This window comes from Phyllostomus hastatus, unplaced genomic scaffold, assembly GCF_019186645.2.
Source record: "Phyllostomus hastatus isolate PE091 unplaced genomic scaffold, TTU_PhHast_1.1 phas_contig_34, whole genome shotgun sequence".
NCBI classification, from domain to species: domain Eukaryota; kingdom Metazoa; phylum Chordata; class Mammalia; order Chiroptera; family Phyllostomidae; genus Phyllostomus; species Phyllostomus hastatus.
In genome coordinates, this window is record NW_025333857.1 from 66,042,936 (window position 1) to 66,061,288 (window position 18,353).

At 55.4% G+C, this 18,353-nt stretch overlaps 1 protein-coding gene across 3 annotated transcripts in view; it reads right to left on the bottom strand.

The window, feature by feature from the left end:
• Positions 1-18,353, bottom strand: part of CDK5RAP2 (CDK5 regulatory subunit associated protein 2) — a 167,576-nt gene that overhangs the window by 14,743 nt on the left and 134,480 nt on the right. For all 3 annotated transcript variants that reach the window (XM_045840755.1, XM_045840756.1, XM_045840757.1), the window contains 7 exons: positions 13,607-13,726; positions 9,508-9,624; positions 7,474-7,663; positions 6,340-6,461; positions 5,027-5,278; positions 2,324-2,401; positions 1,097-1,362 (listed from right to left, as the gene is read on the bottom strand). In XM_045840755.1, the coding sequence (XP_045696711.1) occupies positions 1,097-1,362; positions 2,324-2,401; positions 5,027-5,278; positions 6,340-6,461; positions 7,474-7,663; positions 9,508-9,624; positions 13,607-13,726 (1,145 nt within the window). The remainder of the gene's footprint in view (positions 1-1,096; positions 1,363-2,323; positions 2,402-5,026; positions 5,279-6,339; positions 6,462-7,473; positions 7,664-9,507; positions 9,625-13,606; positions 13,727-18,353) is intronic.

Below are 18,353 nucleotides of genomic sequence, written 5' to 3' on the forward strand. Positions count from 1 at the left end.
GAAGCAGGGGGCTCAAGTAGCCTCAGGAAGAACCCAAGAAGAGGGACCAGTAGAATTTGGGTCCAGTCTGGGAGAAAAGGAAATCTGATGTCAAGCACCTGACACATGAGTCCTCAGAAAAAGGTACCTTTAACCGAGAAAGATTTCAGCAGGAAGAGGCAGGAACAGGGCGTGGCTGAAGGGCACTGAGGGGTCTTCCAACCCAGAGGGCACCTGTGGCCAGCAAGCAGGACACATCAGGCAGCCCAGGCTGATGGGGGTGGGGGGCAGGGCACCCTGGGGTACCTGGGGATGACACGGGGGGGGGGGGGGCGGAGGCAGCAGGCCTGCGAACGAGAAGCCCCTGGTGCCCAAACTGCTCCCGGGGCACGTGGAGTCTCTGCCCAGGGGAGTGAGGGGACGAACAGCGTTCCCCAGGAAGCTGAGTCATGACAGAGAGGGGGCCTTGGAGGGCAGAGAACTGAGCTCCAACCTCAACGGCTCCAAGTCACTGCGCCCCAGCACTGTGCAGCAGGAAATGCCGTCACCCACTCCCAGGGTTGCTCTGGGACGGGAGAAAACGCCAGCTGACAAGCTGCTCTGCACGGAGGGATGGCAGCGCCAGCAGTCTTGAGGGGCTGCGGGTCGCCTCACACCGGCAGGCTCAGCAGAGCTGCTGAGAAGCTCCTGTGTGGCTGCCACCCACTGCGTGAGGCACAGGACAGTCGCCACCTCACTCACAGCAGCTCGAGCCCGCACAGAGGCCTAGGTGGGTGATGGCCAAGTGACTGGGCAGGGGACCGATGGACACGCTGAAGGACCGAAGGGCAGAAGGATGGACGAAAGACTGGACAGAAAGAGGCAGGTGCAGGGCAGACCGCAGGGGAGCGACGGCAGCGCTGCAGGGTACCAGCCTGGACAAGCGCCCCTCCCACGGGGGAGAGCATCAGTCCCCCAGACTGGACCCGACGTCTCAGCCCTCGAGGCTGCATTTCCAGGGCTCCCGTCTCAAGGCCTGAGGACACTCGTGCCCCTGCCTCCGAGCACCCGCAGCCAACACGTCCACGCCTGCCCCCAGGTAGCATCTGCCTCCCCCCAGCTCCGTGGGTCAGGTTACCTTTGTTCCCTGCTCTCGACTGGAGGGGCTGGGAGCCTCTTGGATCTGAATGTCCATCTCGGCAAGAAGCTTCTGGCCCTGGCCAATGTGCTCACACAGGGCATCGTAGTCCTCAATCAGGCCCAGGACATGGCAGCCACTCTTGCTGGCCCACAGCTGGTGGCCAGGGACCAGGCGAGACATGCACGGGGCGGTGGTGGTGGTGCTGCCACTGTCACAGGAGAGGGAGTCCCCGTCATTTCTAGAGAGTGAAGGAGTCTCTGAAGCTACAGAACGAGAGGGAAGATGTCAGATCTACTAGGGGCAGCACTCCATTCCATGAGCTGCGTTCAGCCGCGCTGAAGGCAGCCAGCAGGGCGACGAGCGGCCCTCGCCTGTGTATTACCCCACGCTGGGCTTCTGCATTGTACGGGAGACACTCAGTTCAATTCAACCAACGTTATCAGGTCAGGCACCCACTCTGCAGAAGACCCCGACTCACAGAGATGAATCGAGCCAGTGCCTGCACTCCAGGAGCCCGTGGTCGGCTCAGAATACAGGTACCACGCGGGAGGCGTAACAGCACAATGATGAAGGGCCAGGGCTCAGAGTTAAAAATACATCAATTCTCTGTGCGGGAAGGGAGGTCAGGGAAGGCTTGCTAGAAGAAGCAACAGTTGAGCTGGGTTGAACAGGTAGCAAAAGTTTATGCTAAATCGAGGTAAAAGCCTGTTGCTTTTCCCTTTGGATCCAAATATGTCCGGATAAATAGTTCTGACTGGGGACGCCCGTGAGGTTTGCACTCACGGCGAGCGAGCGTGGAGGAAGCAGCAGGATTTTCGCTGGCAGGGAGGGACAAGGGCGGTCTGGCCGGGAGGGAGGGAGGGAGGGAGGGAAGGGGGAACAGGTCTGCGGGGCGGTGACCCATCTGGATGAGATCACGAGGGCAAGGGACAAGGCCGGACAGGCCGCACCGAGGCTGGCTGCTGGGGGCCCTTGAAAGTCACGTGAAGGTGTCACACTTAAGTCAACAGAGACCCGATGACGCCACCGAGGTTGGTCATACCCAGGGACACACTAGCTGGCTGGGAGAAGGGAATCACCGGCCGGAGATGCTGAGAACATGAAATCCCAGAGCCTGCCAAACACCCTGCGAGGCTGAGCCCGGGGACCTCCTCCTCTCCCATCTAAAAAGCCCCACAGGTGACCCCAAGCCTGCTGTCGTCAGCCCAGACTCCCACTCTGTACCTGATCTCAGGGCCACCACCTGGGTGGAGTCAAACAGATCACGTGAGTTGTCAGTGGCCACAGGACGTCTGTCACCGTCTACAAAATGTACGAGAGAAGGGAAACGAACCGTTAAAGTTTTCATTTCTCAGAGAGAACTGAAGAGTACAGTCAAGTCCCCGACACACGAGCACCATTCACACCCTCCCCGGCACCTCTCCTGCCGGGCCGGGGCAGGACACGGGTGAGAGAGAGCCGGCCCAGTCCCTCCCGGGGGGGACCCTTCTGTCCAGACAGGTGAACAGCAGTTTTCCCCCGGGGTGGTCAGGGCTAAGCGAGGGAGGCCGGGGGCTGTGGGAGCTCAGGAGAGGGGTGCTAACCCGGGGGCGGCAGGGAGAGTGAAATGCAGGCAGAGGAAGGAGCAGACAGAGGGGCACTGAGCGGTGAGCTGTCACGACACCCCTGGGGGCATGAAGCTGGTCCACGGCAGAGCCCAGGGGGCCGCTGTGAAGCCTGTGGGACTCACTCAGGGGGGGCGGGGCGGGGCAGTGTCCAGCTGAGATCTGCGCTCTGGCCCGCAGGAGTGAGTCTGCAGGCTGCTGCAGGAGCCCAAGCCAGAGAGAAGAGCGACCCAAAGTAGGACTTGGGAGGCGACGCGTTTGAAACAGTGTGAGGGCGAGAAATCAATGAGATGCTGCACAAGATGACCTGTGACTTCTGATTCAGAAGCCACTTTCACTCAGGAATGTAGTAAGTGGCTTGGGGAGCAGGATGGCAGTGTAATTCAGATTTCCTGGAAGACGAGACCAAGGCAGAGAGACAGAGAGGTGACCTGCCTGGCACTGCCCGGAGTGCGTGACAGAGGGAGAACCGGCCAGGCCTGGGGATGCACCACCCAGCTCCTTCCACCCAGCTCCTCCCGCCCAGGCACCTCCAGAGGGTGCACTGTGCCTCCTGAAAGGCATCTCTTTCTGCCCAAAACAGCAGTCTTCCCAGCAGAGCTTTCCAATGGGGGCACGTAAACCCAGTCCCGAAAAGTCTCCTGCAAAGGTGGAGGGGCTGCTGCCTGGTACAGCTCTGACCTTCACTCTCGGAAAGTGGAGAGTGTTTCGCTGCGGTGGCCATGTGATTCCTGACACACCCTCGGGGTGGCCCCTGTGGGGTCTGCGCAGGGCTGACCCTGGAGCAGGCGCAGCAGCAGGCACAGGCTGTTCAGTGGTCTCCTCACTCCAGCCACCCCACTCCCCTTCCTGGGCACCCCAAGCGCGGGACTGTCTCCTGCTTCAGCCTCCCGGCCCACCCCCGCGGCCCCCCCGGGCCCCCTCTCAAAGCTCTACGAAGGGACACCTCTGCCTGTGAAACAGTAACGCCCACCGATGACATGCGCCCCAGGCGGGAGGTGGCGATACCGCACCTTCGGGCCCTCTGAGGTGCTCCTAGTAGAACTGTATCCTAAGGATTCTGTTTACTAGCAACAAGCATATTTACACCAACGTCTACTAAAGCCCGAAATCGGAGACCACTCTAATTAATAATCACTGGGGTCGCGGTCTGGTGACCAATGATAATCTGCAAACAATAGCCAGAGGCCCGTGGGAGGGGAGGGGAGACACTCATGACGTGAGGTTGGGCAGAGACAAAGGAAGGACATGGAACGGCACAGAAGCCACTCTGAGCAACATAAACTCATGCCCACACCTGGGAAACATAGACTAGGACAGAGGAAAGTATGCCAAGTAAGAAACTGTCTTTCTGTAGATCGTGAAGGATCTTTTCCCACTTTCTGTTTCATATTGTCCCATTGTCTTTTCAGTTAAAAACGTGAAATCCTCGTAAGGAGAAACCAATGAGCCGATCACGAGCTCTAAGGCAGGTTGACTGGATGTCTTCAAGAAATGTTAATTTTTTAAATTAAAGGCAACAGACGTAACTTCCAATTCCGGTAAAGACAGTCCAAACGCTCACAACACGTGTGTATGGGGCACGTGGGCGTTCCCTGGCCACTGGACCGGCTGGTGGGCCCCGGCACCCGAGGCTCCGGAAGGTCGGTGCTGCTTCGGGGGCAGCTCTGGACTCAGAGCTGGGAAACGATTTCCAGCCCCAGCTCTGTCACCGACTCACTGTGTCACTCTGGGCAGCTCGCTGGGTCTTACTGCTCCATCCAGAGCAAAGAGGACGGCCCGCCCGACCACCTGACCGCTGTGAGCCTGGCCCTCCGCTGGGCAGAGGGCAGGGGGCTGAGCCCAGTCTTGGCCCCTTCGCCACCCTACGCAGCTTCTGCGGGGCTCGACAGTAAACCCACAAGCTCGGGCAAAACAGAACCAGTTTTCTAACTACCAGGTGCTCTTCAGATTCAGAAAAACACGGACAGCCAGGACAAGAGGTTTAAGTTCTCTTTCAAAGGCAGGAAGAGGGACTGGATTTTCGGCAGCGGAGGGATGTGGGCAGGACTGAATGGACGGGAGGGAGCAAGACCGGAGGCCATGAGGGCGGCCGGAAGCCCAAACTCCCCTTCCCTGAGAACCAGGAGGCCCCAGACAGAGATTACACCGTTTTGCCAAAGGTGACAGCTAACTAGTGGTTAGGGTACAGTGTGCCTGCTGTCAACGGAAAGACACCTCTGTGAGCAAGGGCCACATGCAGGAGCTTGCGCGTCCCGCACACACACATGCACACACACACAGGGCTGCCTCCTCTAAGGGCAAGGAGAGCCGGGAGCAGTACCTTGCCCGTCAGGCTGAAGGGGTTCAGGTTCGGGCACGGGCGGGGTCTGGAGAGCCAAAGCGAGAGCTGCGTCTGGAGCCTGCCCCCCGCCCTTCGCCAGCTGCTCCTGGAGCTTGCCCTGCAGCATGCTGTTGGTTTCGATGCTCCTTTCCAGCTGTGTCCGCAGGGCCCGGACCTCCGTCAGCAGGTCACGCAGGTCACCGAGAGGGTCCTGCCCCTTCCAGGCTTCCCCCGACGCCTCTGCTCTGGACTCTGCAAACATGCGCAAAGGGAAGCCTCGACGTCTCCTTCCACCACGGGGTCAGCCCCCGAGGGAGCTCGACGGAGTTTTAAACCCACCACCACCAGCACCCACCCTTCCCTTCCTAAGAACTAGGTACAATTTAAAATAACGACTTGACTTTAAAAACAAAAATACTGGCAGGCTTAATTGCTGCTATTCCACAGGCTAAATAAGAGCTGGAAATTAATTTTCGCTTCTGGCCATAAAAGCCCAGCAAATTGCACACCAAACCCCGAAATTATGTCTGGTAGTAATAAAATCTATTTGGGCGGAATTATAGAATGAAAGGGGCTGATTTTAAGAGCCAGAGTATATTAAAAAGGCACAACAGTAAGAATAAGAAAAGCAACTTGAAGAGAAAATAAAAGCTGGGAGGTGACCTTTTTCTAGATAAACTTTCAATAGGGAGAAACCATCTGGAAAATTAGTTTTTAAAAAACCCCACCACACCTCAAAATTGATTCTAAGACATCCGAGTTCACAGTCAAGTGTCTGTGGGGGTGCAGAGAGGACTGGGGCCCACCCCCACCCCCGGAGCGATGCCCAGAGTGGAGTGGGAGCTCCGTAAACATGTGCTGACCGAATGGGCAAAAAGAAACACACACAGACAAGGAAATTATAACACGAGTCCTATCCTGAGGGCCTGCTATGTGCTAGGTGCTGTGCGAGGATGCATTTAACAAACTACCTCGTTTAATTTCCATAACCATCTACAGAACAGATATCAGGAGGCATGTTTTCTAGAGGAAGAAACAGGCCCAGAGGGGTGAGACCGCCTGCCAAAAGCCACAGGGCCAGGCACCAAGCCATGGAAACCCAGACCTCAGCTGGCCTGACTCCTGAGCCTTCCATGTTTCCTGCGGCTCCTTCTGAAAAAGCTTGCTGCAAAATGTACCTGCTGCACCCGGGAGGTGAGCGTGGGGTTTGATGACAGCATTTCAGGAAGGAGCGCTGGACCTTGTCTGGGTGAGCGGACAGCCCAAGACACAGAGCCCAGGCCGAGAGAGGCCCCAGCCCAGAGCGCCCGCACCTCTGGGGATCCTGTGCTCCTCGTCCAGCTTCTCGTACACCTTCAGCTCCACTCGCAGGGACTGGAGCACCTTGTCGTTCTGTGAGAGCAGCTGCTGCCTCCACTTCACCTCCTCCTGCACCCTGCAAAGGCCCCGGCGCCACGGGGAGAAGTTAATTCCAACTTGGAGGGACTCGGTCACACCCCACGGGCTAGCCAATCCACCCTCAAGCTAGGGGAGTGTGGACAAGGCGACAAGCGTGGTTAAGAATTCCAGGCACAGCCACCACTTCCCGAGTGCCCCTGTGAGCCCAGCCCTTCGCATATGTCGTCTGAGACCTTCAGAGACACCCGAGAAGGGGCACGCTAACCCTTGGAGTGACGCTCCAAGACTACATCTTCTCCAGGGCGTGCCGCCCCGCTGGGGAGCCAGGGCTGGGTGACGGCGAAGTCACTGACCTCGCCGCATCACCACACCACCCCGGGTGACCGAGGGTGATGTCCATCACTCTGAAAGAGCCGGACACTCAAGAGTGCGGACAGGAAGACGGAAGACATGGGGGACAAGACAGGGTCTAAGGGGAAACTGCAAAGAGCAGCTGGTACAGCCCCTTTAAGACCGAAGTCAGGTGCGTGCCCTCCTCGACTCAGAGTCTTCCCCAACCCCGCTGTGTCCCTCAGCACAAAAACCAAAGTCTCTGCCGCGTGACAAGGTCACGCGTGATCCAGCACCCAGCCACCTCTCCGCCCTCACTTCCAACTCGGCCTCTTCCCCAACTGCACCGGCCTCCCTGCTCTGCCCTGCCCTGGGAGGCCAAGGACACACACCTCAGGGCCTGTGCCCTTTCCTCTGACAGTGACCTCCCGCCAGATACCGCAGAGCTCACGCCCTCCCTTCTCCAAGGGCGTCTCTGCAGAGGCCTCCCTGACCCGCCCTGGAAAAACCACCACAGCCTGCCCCCAGGCCCCATCCTCCCTCCTGCGATGAGCTCCCTCCATAAGTTTTATCCCCGCCTGATGAACTCTGTGTCCGGGTGCTCGCTGTCTCACTGCCGGCCCTGTGCGCTGCGGGGCGGATGTGCCCCGTGCCGTGACCGCAGCCCAGCGCGTGGACGCCCGCACAGCCCCTAGGACACGGGGGCACCAGGCCGCTACCTGCTCAGCTCGCTGCGGCTGTCACAGAGCTCCTGTAGCAGCTGCTGGCTGTGCCTCTGCCGCTGGCCCGCCTCCTGCTGCAGCCTCCCGTTCTCCGCCTGCACGCAGGCCAGCTCGCGCTGGAGGTGCTCGAGGTCCGCGGCCTTCCTGGAGAGGGACTCGCGTAATTTTTCATTCTCCTTCTGTTTATCTGCAAACACAAAATGCGCCACTGAGAAGAGACACCATTTGTTTTTTTCCAACCTTATTACGCAAATACAGCACTTCAGCTCGAGCACTCCAAGAATACAAAAGAGAATGAGATTTAATCTGGCATTTATGATTCTGGCATTCCAATTATCTTACGCATTTTGGGCAGATAAATCTGTCAACATCAAGGCTGCAGATTAAACGTCACTGGGATGAAATGGCCCTGTTTAATTTTCTATTAAATAATGGGCTGTGCAAACCTAGTTACTTTGCCTTCACAGAGCAAAGAGTGGGGAGAAATCACAGACGGAGGCAAGAAACGGGCCCTGGATCCTGGCACCGGGTGCTAGAAAAGCCCGCAAGCCTCCCTGCCCCAGGCCAGCAGGGCTGGGCGGCTGGCAGCCCGGGGCCCATCCGCCCCCAGGCCCAAGGGCAGCACCTCCCTGAGGAATGGGGTTCGCCCAGCACCCCGAGGCAGAGGGCCGTGTGCGAGTGCTCTCCCGCTTACTGACTCCACAGCCTTGAGTGTGTTTCTTCAGTGCTCTGTGCCTCAGTTTCCTCAGGTGTGCTGGTGGGAGGATTAGCCGGGCACTACACGCACGGGGCCCCCCCAGCGCACTGAAGGCTATCAGCACCCGCAGTGCGGGCTGCTGGCAGAGCTGGTAACCGCTAACTGCAGGCATCCCACTAAGATCTTCACACGCGTCATCGTGTTATTCTTCCTCGAAAACCTCCTAGGTAGGTCCTAGTCTTCTCCCCGTTTTCCAGACAGGAAAATAAGGAGCGAAGAGGCTAAGACTTCCCCAAGATCGCACAGCCACCAAGTGGCAGGGCCAGGACTTGGACCCAGGTGTCCTGATTCCACTCTCAACTTCAACACAGTGGCCTCCGAGCCAGTTTCTCTGCCCCCCGCCCCAGACTCCGGCCCACTCAGCTTCATGTAACTCCTGCCTGGTGGACCCTCACCCTGTCGCTGACCCCTAGGCCTCTGCCTGCCCCCTTCTGCTGAAAAGGTCCTGGCTCTTCTAAACCTTAGGCACCTGGGTTAATCCGTACTCGTCCTTCCAAACCCCACCTCTGAAGACCAGCCTCCCCCGGGTCGGGATGCCGTCTCCAGGCTCCTGCAGCTCCCTGCACCGGCCTCTGCCATGGGTCCCGAGGGACCCACTCGGGCCCTGACATAGAACTGGCGCCGGGGGCGTTTGCTGGCTGAACGGCTGACCTGCACAAGCCCAAATTTCACCTCTCAAACCAAAACCTCTGGGGGAAGTGGCCCAAGTTCCAGCCCCACCAGCTCCTGGCCCAGCGACCACTGTGCAGTCAGTGCCTTAGGCCGCAGTCTTATACCGGCAAAGCAGGACCAACAGGGATCAGCCTGGGAGCACCTGAAGTACTGAGAGGTAAAGTGAGTGAAAGCTCTTGGGGGACTAAGCTCCAAACAGGAGGAATTAAGACAAGGGACCTTTATGAGAAACACTGGGAAAACACTCCTGACGGTAGGGAATCTCTGACTGAGATGTGGCCGTACACCCTGCCGGGCCCCCTCTCCCCCCACCGCGAAGACCAGAGAGGGGCAGCTGTGTGGAGGGTGGGCGGCGAGCAGAAAAAGTCACGTGCACCCAGCTGAGGGCTTCACAGGGTCTGCCTGTCACAGCAGCCCAGCGAGGCACAGTGGTCCTATTTCACAGCTAGGAATGCTGAGGCCCAGAGAGGTCATGTGACCTGCCCCAAGTCACAGGGCCAAGTAGGTGACCCCTGGTCGTTTGGACTCGAGCGCCTGCCTTCCTTCCAGGCCCCCGAAGGCTGCGGGCCCCCGGCGGCAGCGGTGCCTCCTTCAGGGCTTACCTCTGGATCCTTTGGCAAGCACTGCATTGAGGGCCTGGTTCTGCTTCCTCAGGAAACGAATTTCTGACGTCAGAGAATTATGCAGCTCCGACCCACAAACAAAAGTGTTTGAAGAACCTATAAAAACACACACAGTGGTTCATGCCGAGTCTCCAGGTCAATATGGAAGTTTCTAGGAAACAGCTTTAAATAACTGGGAATCACTCCTGTGACCTGCATGGGGTGTTACCAGAGTCCAAAGGAAGTGAGAGTGAGCTGCGGAGGGGAGACGAGACGGGGCTCCCCCGCATGCTGCCTGCCCTCAGGGCGGACCGAGGAGGAGACCGGGGCTGCGGTGGGGCGAGTGGGTGGCGCTCTTCACCCCCCCAGACTCTCTCCAGAGGTCCGAACCCACCCACCTGGCAGCCCGCAGGGCCTCCCCAGTCCACAGAGCCGAAGAGGGGCTCCTCACCCCCCCCCCAGCCCCCCGGCCTCCCAAACCTGCTCTCTCTCCTGCTCTCTCTCCGTCTCCTGTCCGGCTGTCTCCTGTCCGGCTGCCTGCCGACGGCATCACTGCTCTCCCAAACCCCAGCTAGAAGCCCAGGAGCACCCCCCGCCGCCCCCACTGCCCAGCCCCCACAACCATGATGGCCGAGTCTCTCTCTGAATGCCTGGACGCCGGCCCCCTTTGCAGCCCCTATATATAGTTCAGGCCTCACCGCCTCGCCTCCCGACCGCTCTGCCAGTGCGGTCACCATCCCAAACACCGTCCATTCATGCTATTCTCGGCTCAAAAACATGCGCTGGCCCACACCTCGAAAAGCAAACAAAACCACCAAACACCGGGGCCAACTTCAGAGCACCACCCCTCAGCTCCCATCTCCTGCCTCAAATGCTGGCAGGCCGGGCCGCTTCCATGTCCCAACCGTGCTCCATGGCCACACGTCTCCCTGACTTTGAAGAACGAGGTAGTACTCCCTTTGCCTAGAAAGCCTACCCCCTCCTCCCCTGTCAAAAATCACACTGTCTTTCAACTTGTAGCTTGAATTGGCTGCCTCCATGTGCATGCTAACCAGACCAGGGCCTGCAGGTGGACGGACGGGATCTACGGTCACCGACCAGCTCCAGTCGGTTCCTCGTCTGCAAATACCTCCCTGGGCTGTGGGCTCTCTATCCAAACCCTACCCCTTCCTCTGGCCAGACGCCTCCCTTGACACTTCGTCCCAGCACTCCCTGCCCTCTGGGCCCTCCACGTCTGCCCCGCACATGGAGTCTCTGTCCACAGCTGCCCTTGGCAGAGTACGTACAGGTGCCTTCTTCATGTAGGGAGACGTGCTTCCCCCCTGCAGTCTCCCATAGGGACTGCGTCGATTGCACCACAGAGCCGAAGGCCGGACCCCTGCTCCCCCGCCTCCAGTGCAGCCAGACCAGGGCCTTGTGCTGCTCCTCAGTGTGACTAGCTGGGACGCCTGCTGGGGCTTCTGGGAGATCTCCCGCCCAGAGAAAAGGGAAGGACAGGGAGAAGCCACAACCTCTTCCCTCCCACGCTCTGGACACTGCCCTGAGAGGCTGCGACGCTTATAGCTACTGCAGTCTTCACAGGCACTAACCCTGCCTTGGACTGCCTGCCTCTGGATTCGCCTTGTGAGAAAATGCACACCCCCACTGTCTACACCGGTCAGCAGGTCAGCACCCACACTGTGTTACCTGCAGCTGAAGGCATCCCGGCACACAGTGAGGGCCTGCAGCATCCCAACCCCCACAGGGAAGGTGTGGCCGCGGCCTCCCAGGGCCAGAGCTCACACTCCCCGCTCCGCAGCACCCTTCTGCTCATGCTCGTGGTTCCCCCGCCTCAGCGTCTTACAGGTTCCACCCCACACACATCCCTCCTCACCGCCTTCCTCCACTCTCCCTGTGAATTCTGGTGTCTTTTCAGAGACAGCTGGGTTCGAACCACGGCTCTGGCTTCTTACTAGCTGCAGGACCTAAGGCAACATAACTTCCCTAAGTCTCCGTTAGCTCAGCAGAAACATGGACATTACTGTTACTGCAACTACCGTCTGTACTAATGTAGCAACTGATGACAGGCTGGAGCCAAAACAGAACCCAGGAACAATGTAGATGAACAAGAGAAATTCTAGAGAAGTCGACTATGACCACAGCTGAGGTGGTCACTTTTCAAAGGAACAGTCAGGCCAAAGAGCAGCTCCTGATGAGGCCAGAGCCAGCGGGGGTCACTTCTGCTGTGGGGAGGCCAGTCTGCCCTCTGACTGCCATCACCGTAGGCCCGTGTAACCAACCGGTGACAGCTGGCAGATACGACACGGGAGATGATGGCTTTCAACAGCAGTCCACCTCAGCGCTACAAGGGGGCGTGCCTTTCTTGCACCCACTCCCGGGGGACCCCCTCATGGCGGGGGGAGGCGCAGCCACCACGTCTACTTCTTTGTCTCTTCCGAAGCCGTGACAACACAGAGGAAGAGCGTGTCTTCCCACCAGCGTGAGTCCTTTATGAATGCCTCTTTATAAATCTTCCCGTCAAAGTGAATTACTCTCCAGAGCGATCGCCTGCTCCATTATAGCTGGTGGCCATCGGAGCCCCCAAATAATTCTGTAATTGGATTTGCCAGGGAAAATGTAAAACAGAATGAATCTAATTCGGGCATTACCAAGAGTGAACGTGAAGAGCCCAGGCGTGTATTTCTTTCCTGTGTTTGATATGACTAATAACTCAGATTAATAAATTTCCCTGGGGGTGAGAGCGGAGGACGCAGGGTGGGGGGGTGCGGGGGCAGGGCGAGAAACGGCACCCTCCTGAGCCAAAGAGCAGCACGCACGGCACTCTGGGAAGGCGTCCCTCTGCGCTGATGGCCACGACGGGCTGGGGAGGAACGGGACCTGGACCGGGCTCCAAAGATTCGAGCGCCGCCATTGAGCACATCTTTCCAGCACTTCGTGTCTTTGCAGAGCTTTGCAGTGTCAAACTAGTAACGTTATACAAGACACAACAGAAAGATAACACTGGCAGCGGTGAGGAAACCGCCATCTACTGAGAGGAGCGCTGAGCGAGGCCTCTCGCACGCTGCCTCTGCCTCGTTTCCTCTCGGTGACTCTCAGGCGCCAGTCAGGGCAGGGAGAGGCGGGGGGCTCTCCCAGAGTCGAGGAGCTCACAGACGGAAGAGCTGGGACCCACCCTCGGGCAGTCCAGTCCCGAGCAATCTCGGGCTTTTCCTCTCGCACAAAGCTGCTCCCGAAACACATTCTTCATGGCATGAGGACACTCTCTTTGGAGCAACAAGAAAAGATGTTCAAAATGTATTGGTTGAAGAAAAAAGGGGAACAGCACAGTGCTGTAAGGCATCCTATACCTTTGGGATAAGTGAGGAAGGGAGAAGAAAATGTATTTGTTTTTACATTAAAAAACCCTGTTTAAGGACACCAGTGGAAGTGGGAAGAGGGATAATGGCACGGATGGGTGCAGAACGGAGGTATTACTTTTTGAATCACGTGAATGTCTTACCTATGGGAAAAAACACAAGCTTTAAAACTCTTCATGGAAGAGTACTGCATTCAGCATTAACTGTGGCTACCTACTCAACATCACTGATGACCTTCTGATTGGCGTGTGAGATTTACCAGACTGCTAAAATGCTAATGTTGTTACAATCCGTTATTAACAAGAAGACAAAATACTGCTTTGTTTTGTTTTAAAATACCCATCCATTTCTCTGTAGCTGCCAAAGGCACACAAGGAGCCGACCACAGCTCGGGACGCCGCTGCAGGCCGGCAGGCTGCTCCCACGGCGGGGGACCAGCACGGGCTGCACGAGCGCTGCGTCAGGGACTGCGGGAGCCGACCCGAGTCAGCTCACGTAACTCTCATCACGACAGGGTAACATGGAAGGTATCATTCTCGTTTTGAAGGTAAGTCACTATAACTGAGAGTCAGCCAGGTTACGTGAGGGCACCCTGGAGGTAAGCGGCAAAGTCAGGATTTGAACTGAAATCTCTCCGGCCACAAGTCCGACACTCTCCCCAACCCACGGAATGCTCACCTGGCCAGTGTGCCACAGGCGCAGTGCTCACCCGCGAGCACTGACTGCGGGAAGGTCCTTCTTACCTTGATCCAGTTCGGACCCTTGCCGCTCCAGCTGTCTCTGCAGATTCTCATTTGTCTTAATGGATTCTTCTAAACGTTTTCTCAGACTTCGAATTTCTTGTATATGCTCCATCAGTAGGTCTACAGGAAGGACATTTTTAATTCAAAGTCTGAAGCCCCTAACAAAGTGAGTAATTTCTAGATTGTGGGGTGATCTTGAGAGTCCCACAGTCCTGGGTGGATTAAGATAGTCGGTGACGGCAATTCTCCCCCAGGCCCATGTAGGGGGCCCGCGCCGCTGCCCCCAGGCACAGCTCTGAAGTGGCTCCCTGCGGCCTCCACGAGGAAGGTGTTTTACATCACGGAGCAAGATCATGTTCCATACAACTTTAATGCCAACTCTAATGCAGCCCTTTACTCTTGTAAATATCAAATATTAATTTAAAATCTTCCTTATGGTGAAACTAACATCATTTTCAAGTCTGCGTGAATTGCCTGAGAGTTGATTAAACTCCCTTTATCATGAATCCAGATATTTTCAGGATTAAGTCTTTGAAAGGAATGCTATCCATGTATCACTTGACTAATTTCAGACTTAAAAACAAAACAGTCATCTCAATGTTAGTAAGAATGGTGAGAAGGGCACTCTCAAGAATGCACCCTGTTAGCATAAGTATAAATATATACACACACATATATAAAGATTTTTATCATTAGTCTTAGAAAGAAAGGTTCTTCCCAATGTCGTTTACCAAAAACAGACTACTTCTAGTTCATTTAATGAGGTCACCAGAGATGCTGACAACCATTTGCTAGAATGCATGAAAATGTTCTTTTTGGCACTGTATATAACAGTAAGAACTGAAAATAACTCAAATTATTAAATAAATTGTATTACATCCATTATGATGTAGTATTACATAGCTATTAAAATTATATTATGAAGACCCTCAAAAAGCTTTCCATGCTCATAATTCTGTCTCTGTTCTTCTTGTTTGCTTAGTTTTATTTTTTTCCATTTTTTTATTGTTGTTCAAGTACAGTTGTCTCCATTTTCCCGCCACCACTTTCCCCTGCCCCACGCACCCCCTCCTCCCACCCTCAATCCTACCCCCCTTTGGCTTTGTCCATGAGTCCTTTGTACATGTTCCTTGACAACCCTTCCTCTTCTTTCCCCTGAGGGGAGTGTGGGAGAATAGGTGAAGGGGTGAGGGGATCAAGAAGTACAAACAGGCAGTTACGGAACAGCCATGGGGATGTAAAGTACAGACAGGAAATGGAGTCACCAAAGAATTCACATGCATGACCCACGCACATGAACATGGTGGGCGGACTGCCTGAGGGACGGGGGGTGCTGAGTGGAGGGGGTCAAAGGGGAAAAAACTGGGACACCTGTAAGAGCATAATCACTAAAATAAATTAAAAATTACATTATGAAGACCCTATAACATCACAGAAAAGTACACGTACAAAACGGGTAGTCCTCACAGTCGTGACTCTATTTAAACACCTACTAAACACCCGCGGACAGCAAAGACACACGCACACAAACAAAGATGCACCTGAATATTCACAGAGGTTGCATCTGGGCAGTAGATGTCGGGTCTTTCAAAACTTCTATATCCATCTTAATACTATATTTAATAATACAGACCATAAAAATTTTAATGTTCCTTATTTTCCAAAATGAGCATATATATTACTGTTTAGCCTCTGCCAAACCTCACTTTAACAAAGACAGAAGCACAGTTCCCGCCCAGAGGTGGGTTTCCAGGATCAGTGTTTAAAGCAGAACCGCATTAAGTATCCAAAGGCAAAAACTAATGTCTTTAATTCATCAATTAGGGTGCCCTCGGTATGTCTTAGTAATGTTTATTTTAAAACATTATACTAATGCTATGACCCAGTTTTAATTCCTCCAAAACGACTTTCATTTAAAATAGTACTATATTACAGATCCTTTCCTAATTAAATAGTAATTTCGCCATGAATCTAAATGTTTATGGGATGACTTAATTCCCAAACCGCCAGCTACCTCCCAGTAAAGCCACGAGTGCGGCGAGTCACTCGCCGGAACGTCTGGCTGAGCCCCGCCACTGCAGCCCGGCACCAGAGGACCCTCCGCCGCGGGCTCCGGGCACGTCGGGCATGTCACGCCGGGCACGTCACGCCAGGTACGTCACGTCCGCAGGTCACCGCCCTGCACCTGCCGCTCGGGCCTCGCTGCCCTGCACACCTGCCGGCGGCCAGGCAGGTGGGAGTGAGCCAGGAACTCATCCGCTCCGCCTGCGGCCTTGCTTGCTGGCTTGCCCACTCCACACGCTGCTGCTGCTGCTGCTGCTGCGCGGGGACAGTGCTCAGCAGCCGTGGGAACACGTCATCCTCCACGGAGCCCGGCCGGGCGCTGGAATCACCCCTCGGGCTTCAGGAAACATTCCCAGTCGAACTGGACACCACGTATTAATTATGCAGCCCTCACCAAGGCGAAGGAAACACTATCCTCGCCTTTGCAAAGTGGGAGAAAAACATTCCTCCCTCTCATGATAAACACCCTCTGACGATGCTGACTCTTTAAAACCAGCAATCCTGTTAAGAAGCAACCACCAGACACACTGCGCTCACCTTTTGCCCAGAAGTTCCAATTTAGAGAACCTAGGTTAACAAAGTACCCCCCAAATAAGGGGACAGCTCCATGTTCAAGGATATTCCCTACGGTGCTATTCAAAACTGTGAAGTTTCAGAAAGGACTTCAATGTTCAGCAACAGGGGAACACAAGAAAAACTGCAGTTCAGACACTCAACAAACTAATCTAAAGCCAGTAACAATGATGTTCTATAAAAACATGTCAGAAAGTTTGTGATACAATATTAAGTGAAAAAAGGAAAAACACAAAATTCTGTCTGTGTTCAGAGTATAAATATGACAAGAGAAAAAACAGATGCAAAGATGAAAAGCCTGAAGACACGAAAACCGAGAGAGCGAGCAGTGGGTTTATCGGGCGGCTCTGGCGAGCGCTCCACCCGTACTGGAAAAAGCCTGGTCCCCACCAGGAAGGCAGGGTGGGCCTGCGGTCCTGGGCCCTCAGAGGATCAGAAATAGAAGACCCCCGGATGGTTCTGCATGGAAGAGAATAAACAGAGGCTGGGGTGGTGGACAGGGTGGAGACTAGGAAACAGAGGGGCCGGCAAGAGGAGAAACCGGGACCTGCCCAGTACCCCAGCAGGAGGTTCCGAAGAACAGGGACCTCCCGTGTCAGCGAGCGGGCTCGCTGCCCTGTGAACCCGGCCCCTCCAGTGCCTCACGCTCAGCCAAGTCGGCTCCTCCCGGCAGGGGGCGACCAGACAAAAGGTGGCGAAGGAATCAGTAACGAACACAGATGCATAGCCCACAGACACAGACAACAGTGTGGTGAAGGCCAGGGGGAGGGGAGGGGCTGGGTGGAGGTGGCAAAGGTTGGGGGGGTGGAGGTCATCTGGAAGTGTCAACAATAAAAATTTTTTAAAAATTCTGCACCGAAGCACTGGACACGAAACAATTCATGGTCTGACCTAAATTAGAGAAGGCAGATCATACTTAGAAACTCACAGAAATCGCAGGGGACACAGCCAGAAATCCAAAGAAAGCAAACGCAGGCAACCGGCCGCTGGACGACCCCAGCTGAGACCTGAGTCACGTCCGACAGGTGCACGTGGTGCTCTAGGTGTGTTTGCAAACTGTGCTCCTCAGGGCCCTGGGTGTCCCAGGGGAGCCTGAGGGGCCACATGGGGACAACGCCTCCACTCATTTCCTTTACATACTGGAGCTACATGTAAAGGTTCATCTGAAAAAAAAAAGGGAAGGGGGTGTTGCTAAAAAAAGATTTGAAGTTTCTGAAAACCGCTGTTCCATGTAATCAGGTGTCAGCAAAGAACTTGAACAAGGAGGTGCCAGCGTCTGCCCTGTGCTTGGGGTCCATTCTGGACGCCTCACAAGAACCCGCCAGAGGGGAGACCGGAAGACGTCGGCCGAGGCCCAGAGTCCGTTCCAGGGGCCAGAAAACCAGGGCCTCGGGGTCAGCACACCCAGGCCTGTTTTAGTAAAGGCAGTTTAATTGGGCCCCAACACACATCATTCGTTTACATGCAAATGATGTGGCTCCTTTGTGCTTCAGCACCAGGATTTAGTACAAAAAGGACCAGATGCTCTGCCAAGCTTACAATACAGGGTCCAGCAGAAGCAACACCATTAGTGTTGTTGGCAGGATGTATGAATGTCTCGCACAAGATGGACAGCAATTTGAACACTTCACCTAAAATGACATATGATGTTCTTGAGTGTGATACTGTTATGTTACAGAATCACATACTTACAATTTTGTAATGAAAGATTTTTAGGTGATAAAAGGGGGGTGTTATTTGTGCCAGATCCTGTATTTACTACCTGGCCTTTTCCAGGGAGCACGGATCCCTGGTCTCTCTGTTCTGGTCCATACTATTTGCTCCCTGAACTTCTAAAATACCCCGCCTGACACCCCAACAGGAGGGAATACAGGCTGCCAGCACAGAAGGGGCAAAGGGCAGCTTAGGGGCAGGTGGGAGCTTCGGAGGCTGGTTCGGCCCACTGGGCCCCTGGCCCCATGGTCAGAGGCAGGACACGGGGCTGACCCGGGGGCCAAGGGTCGCACGGAAGGGAAGCACGGCAGATTTCTAGAATCGCAACATGTCCAGACAGGGTTAGGTGATCTCTGGAGAGTCTCTGAAGCGCCCCTGCGCTCGAAAGAAGCGAGAA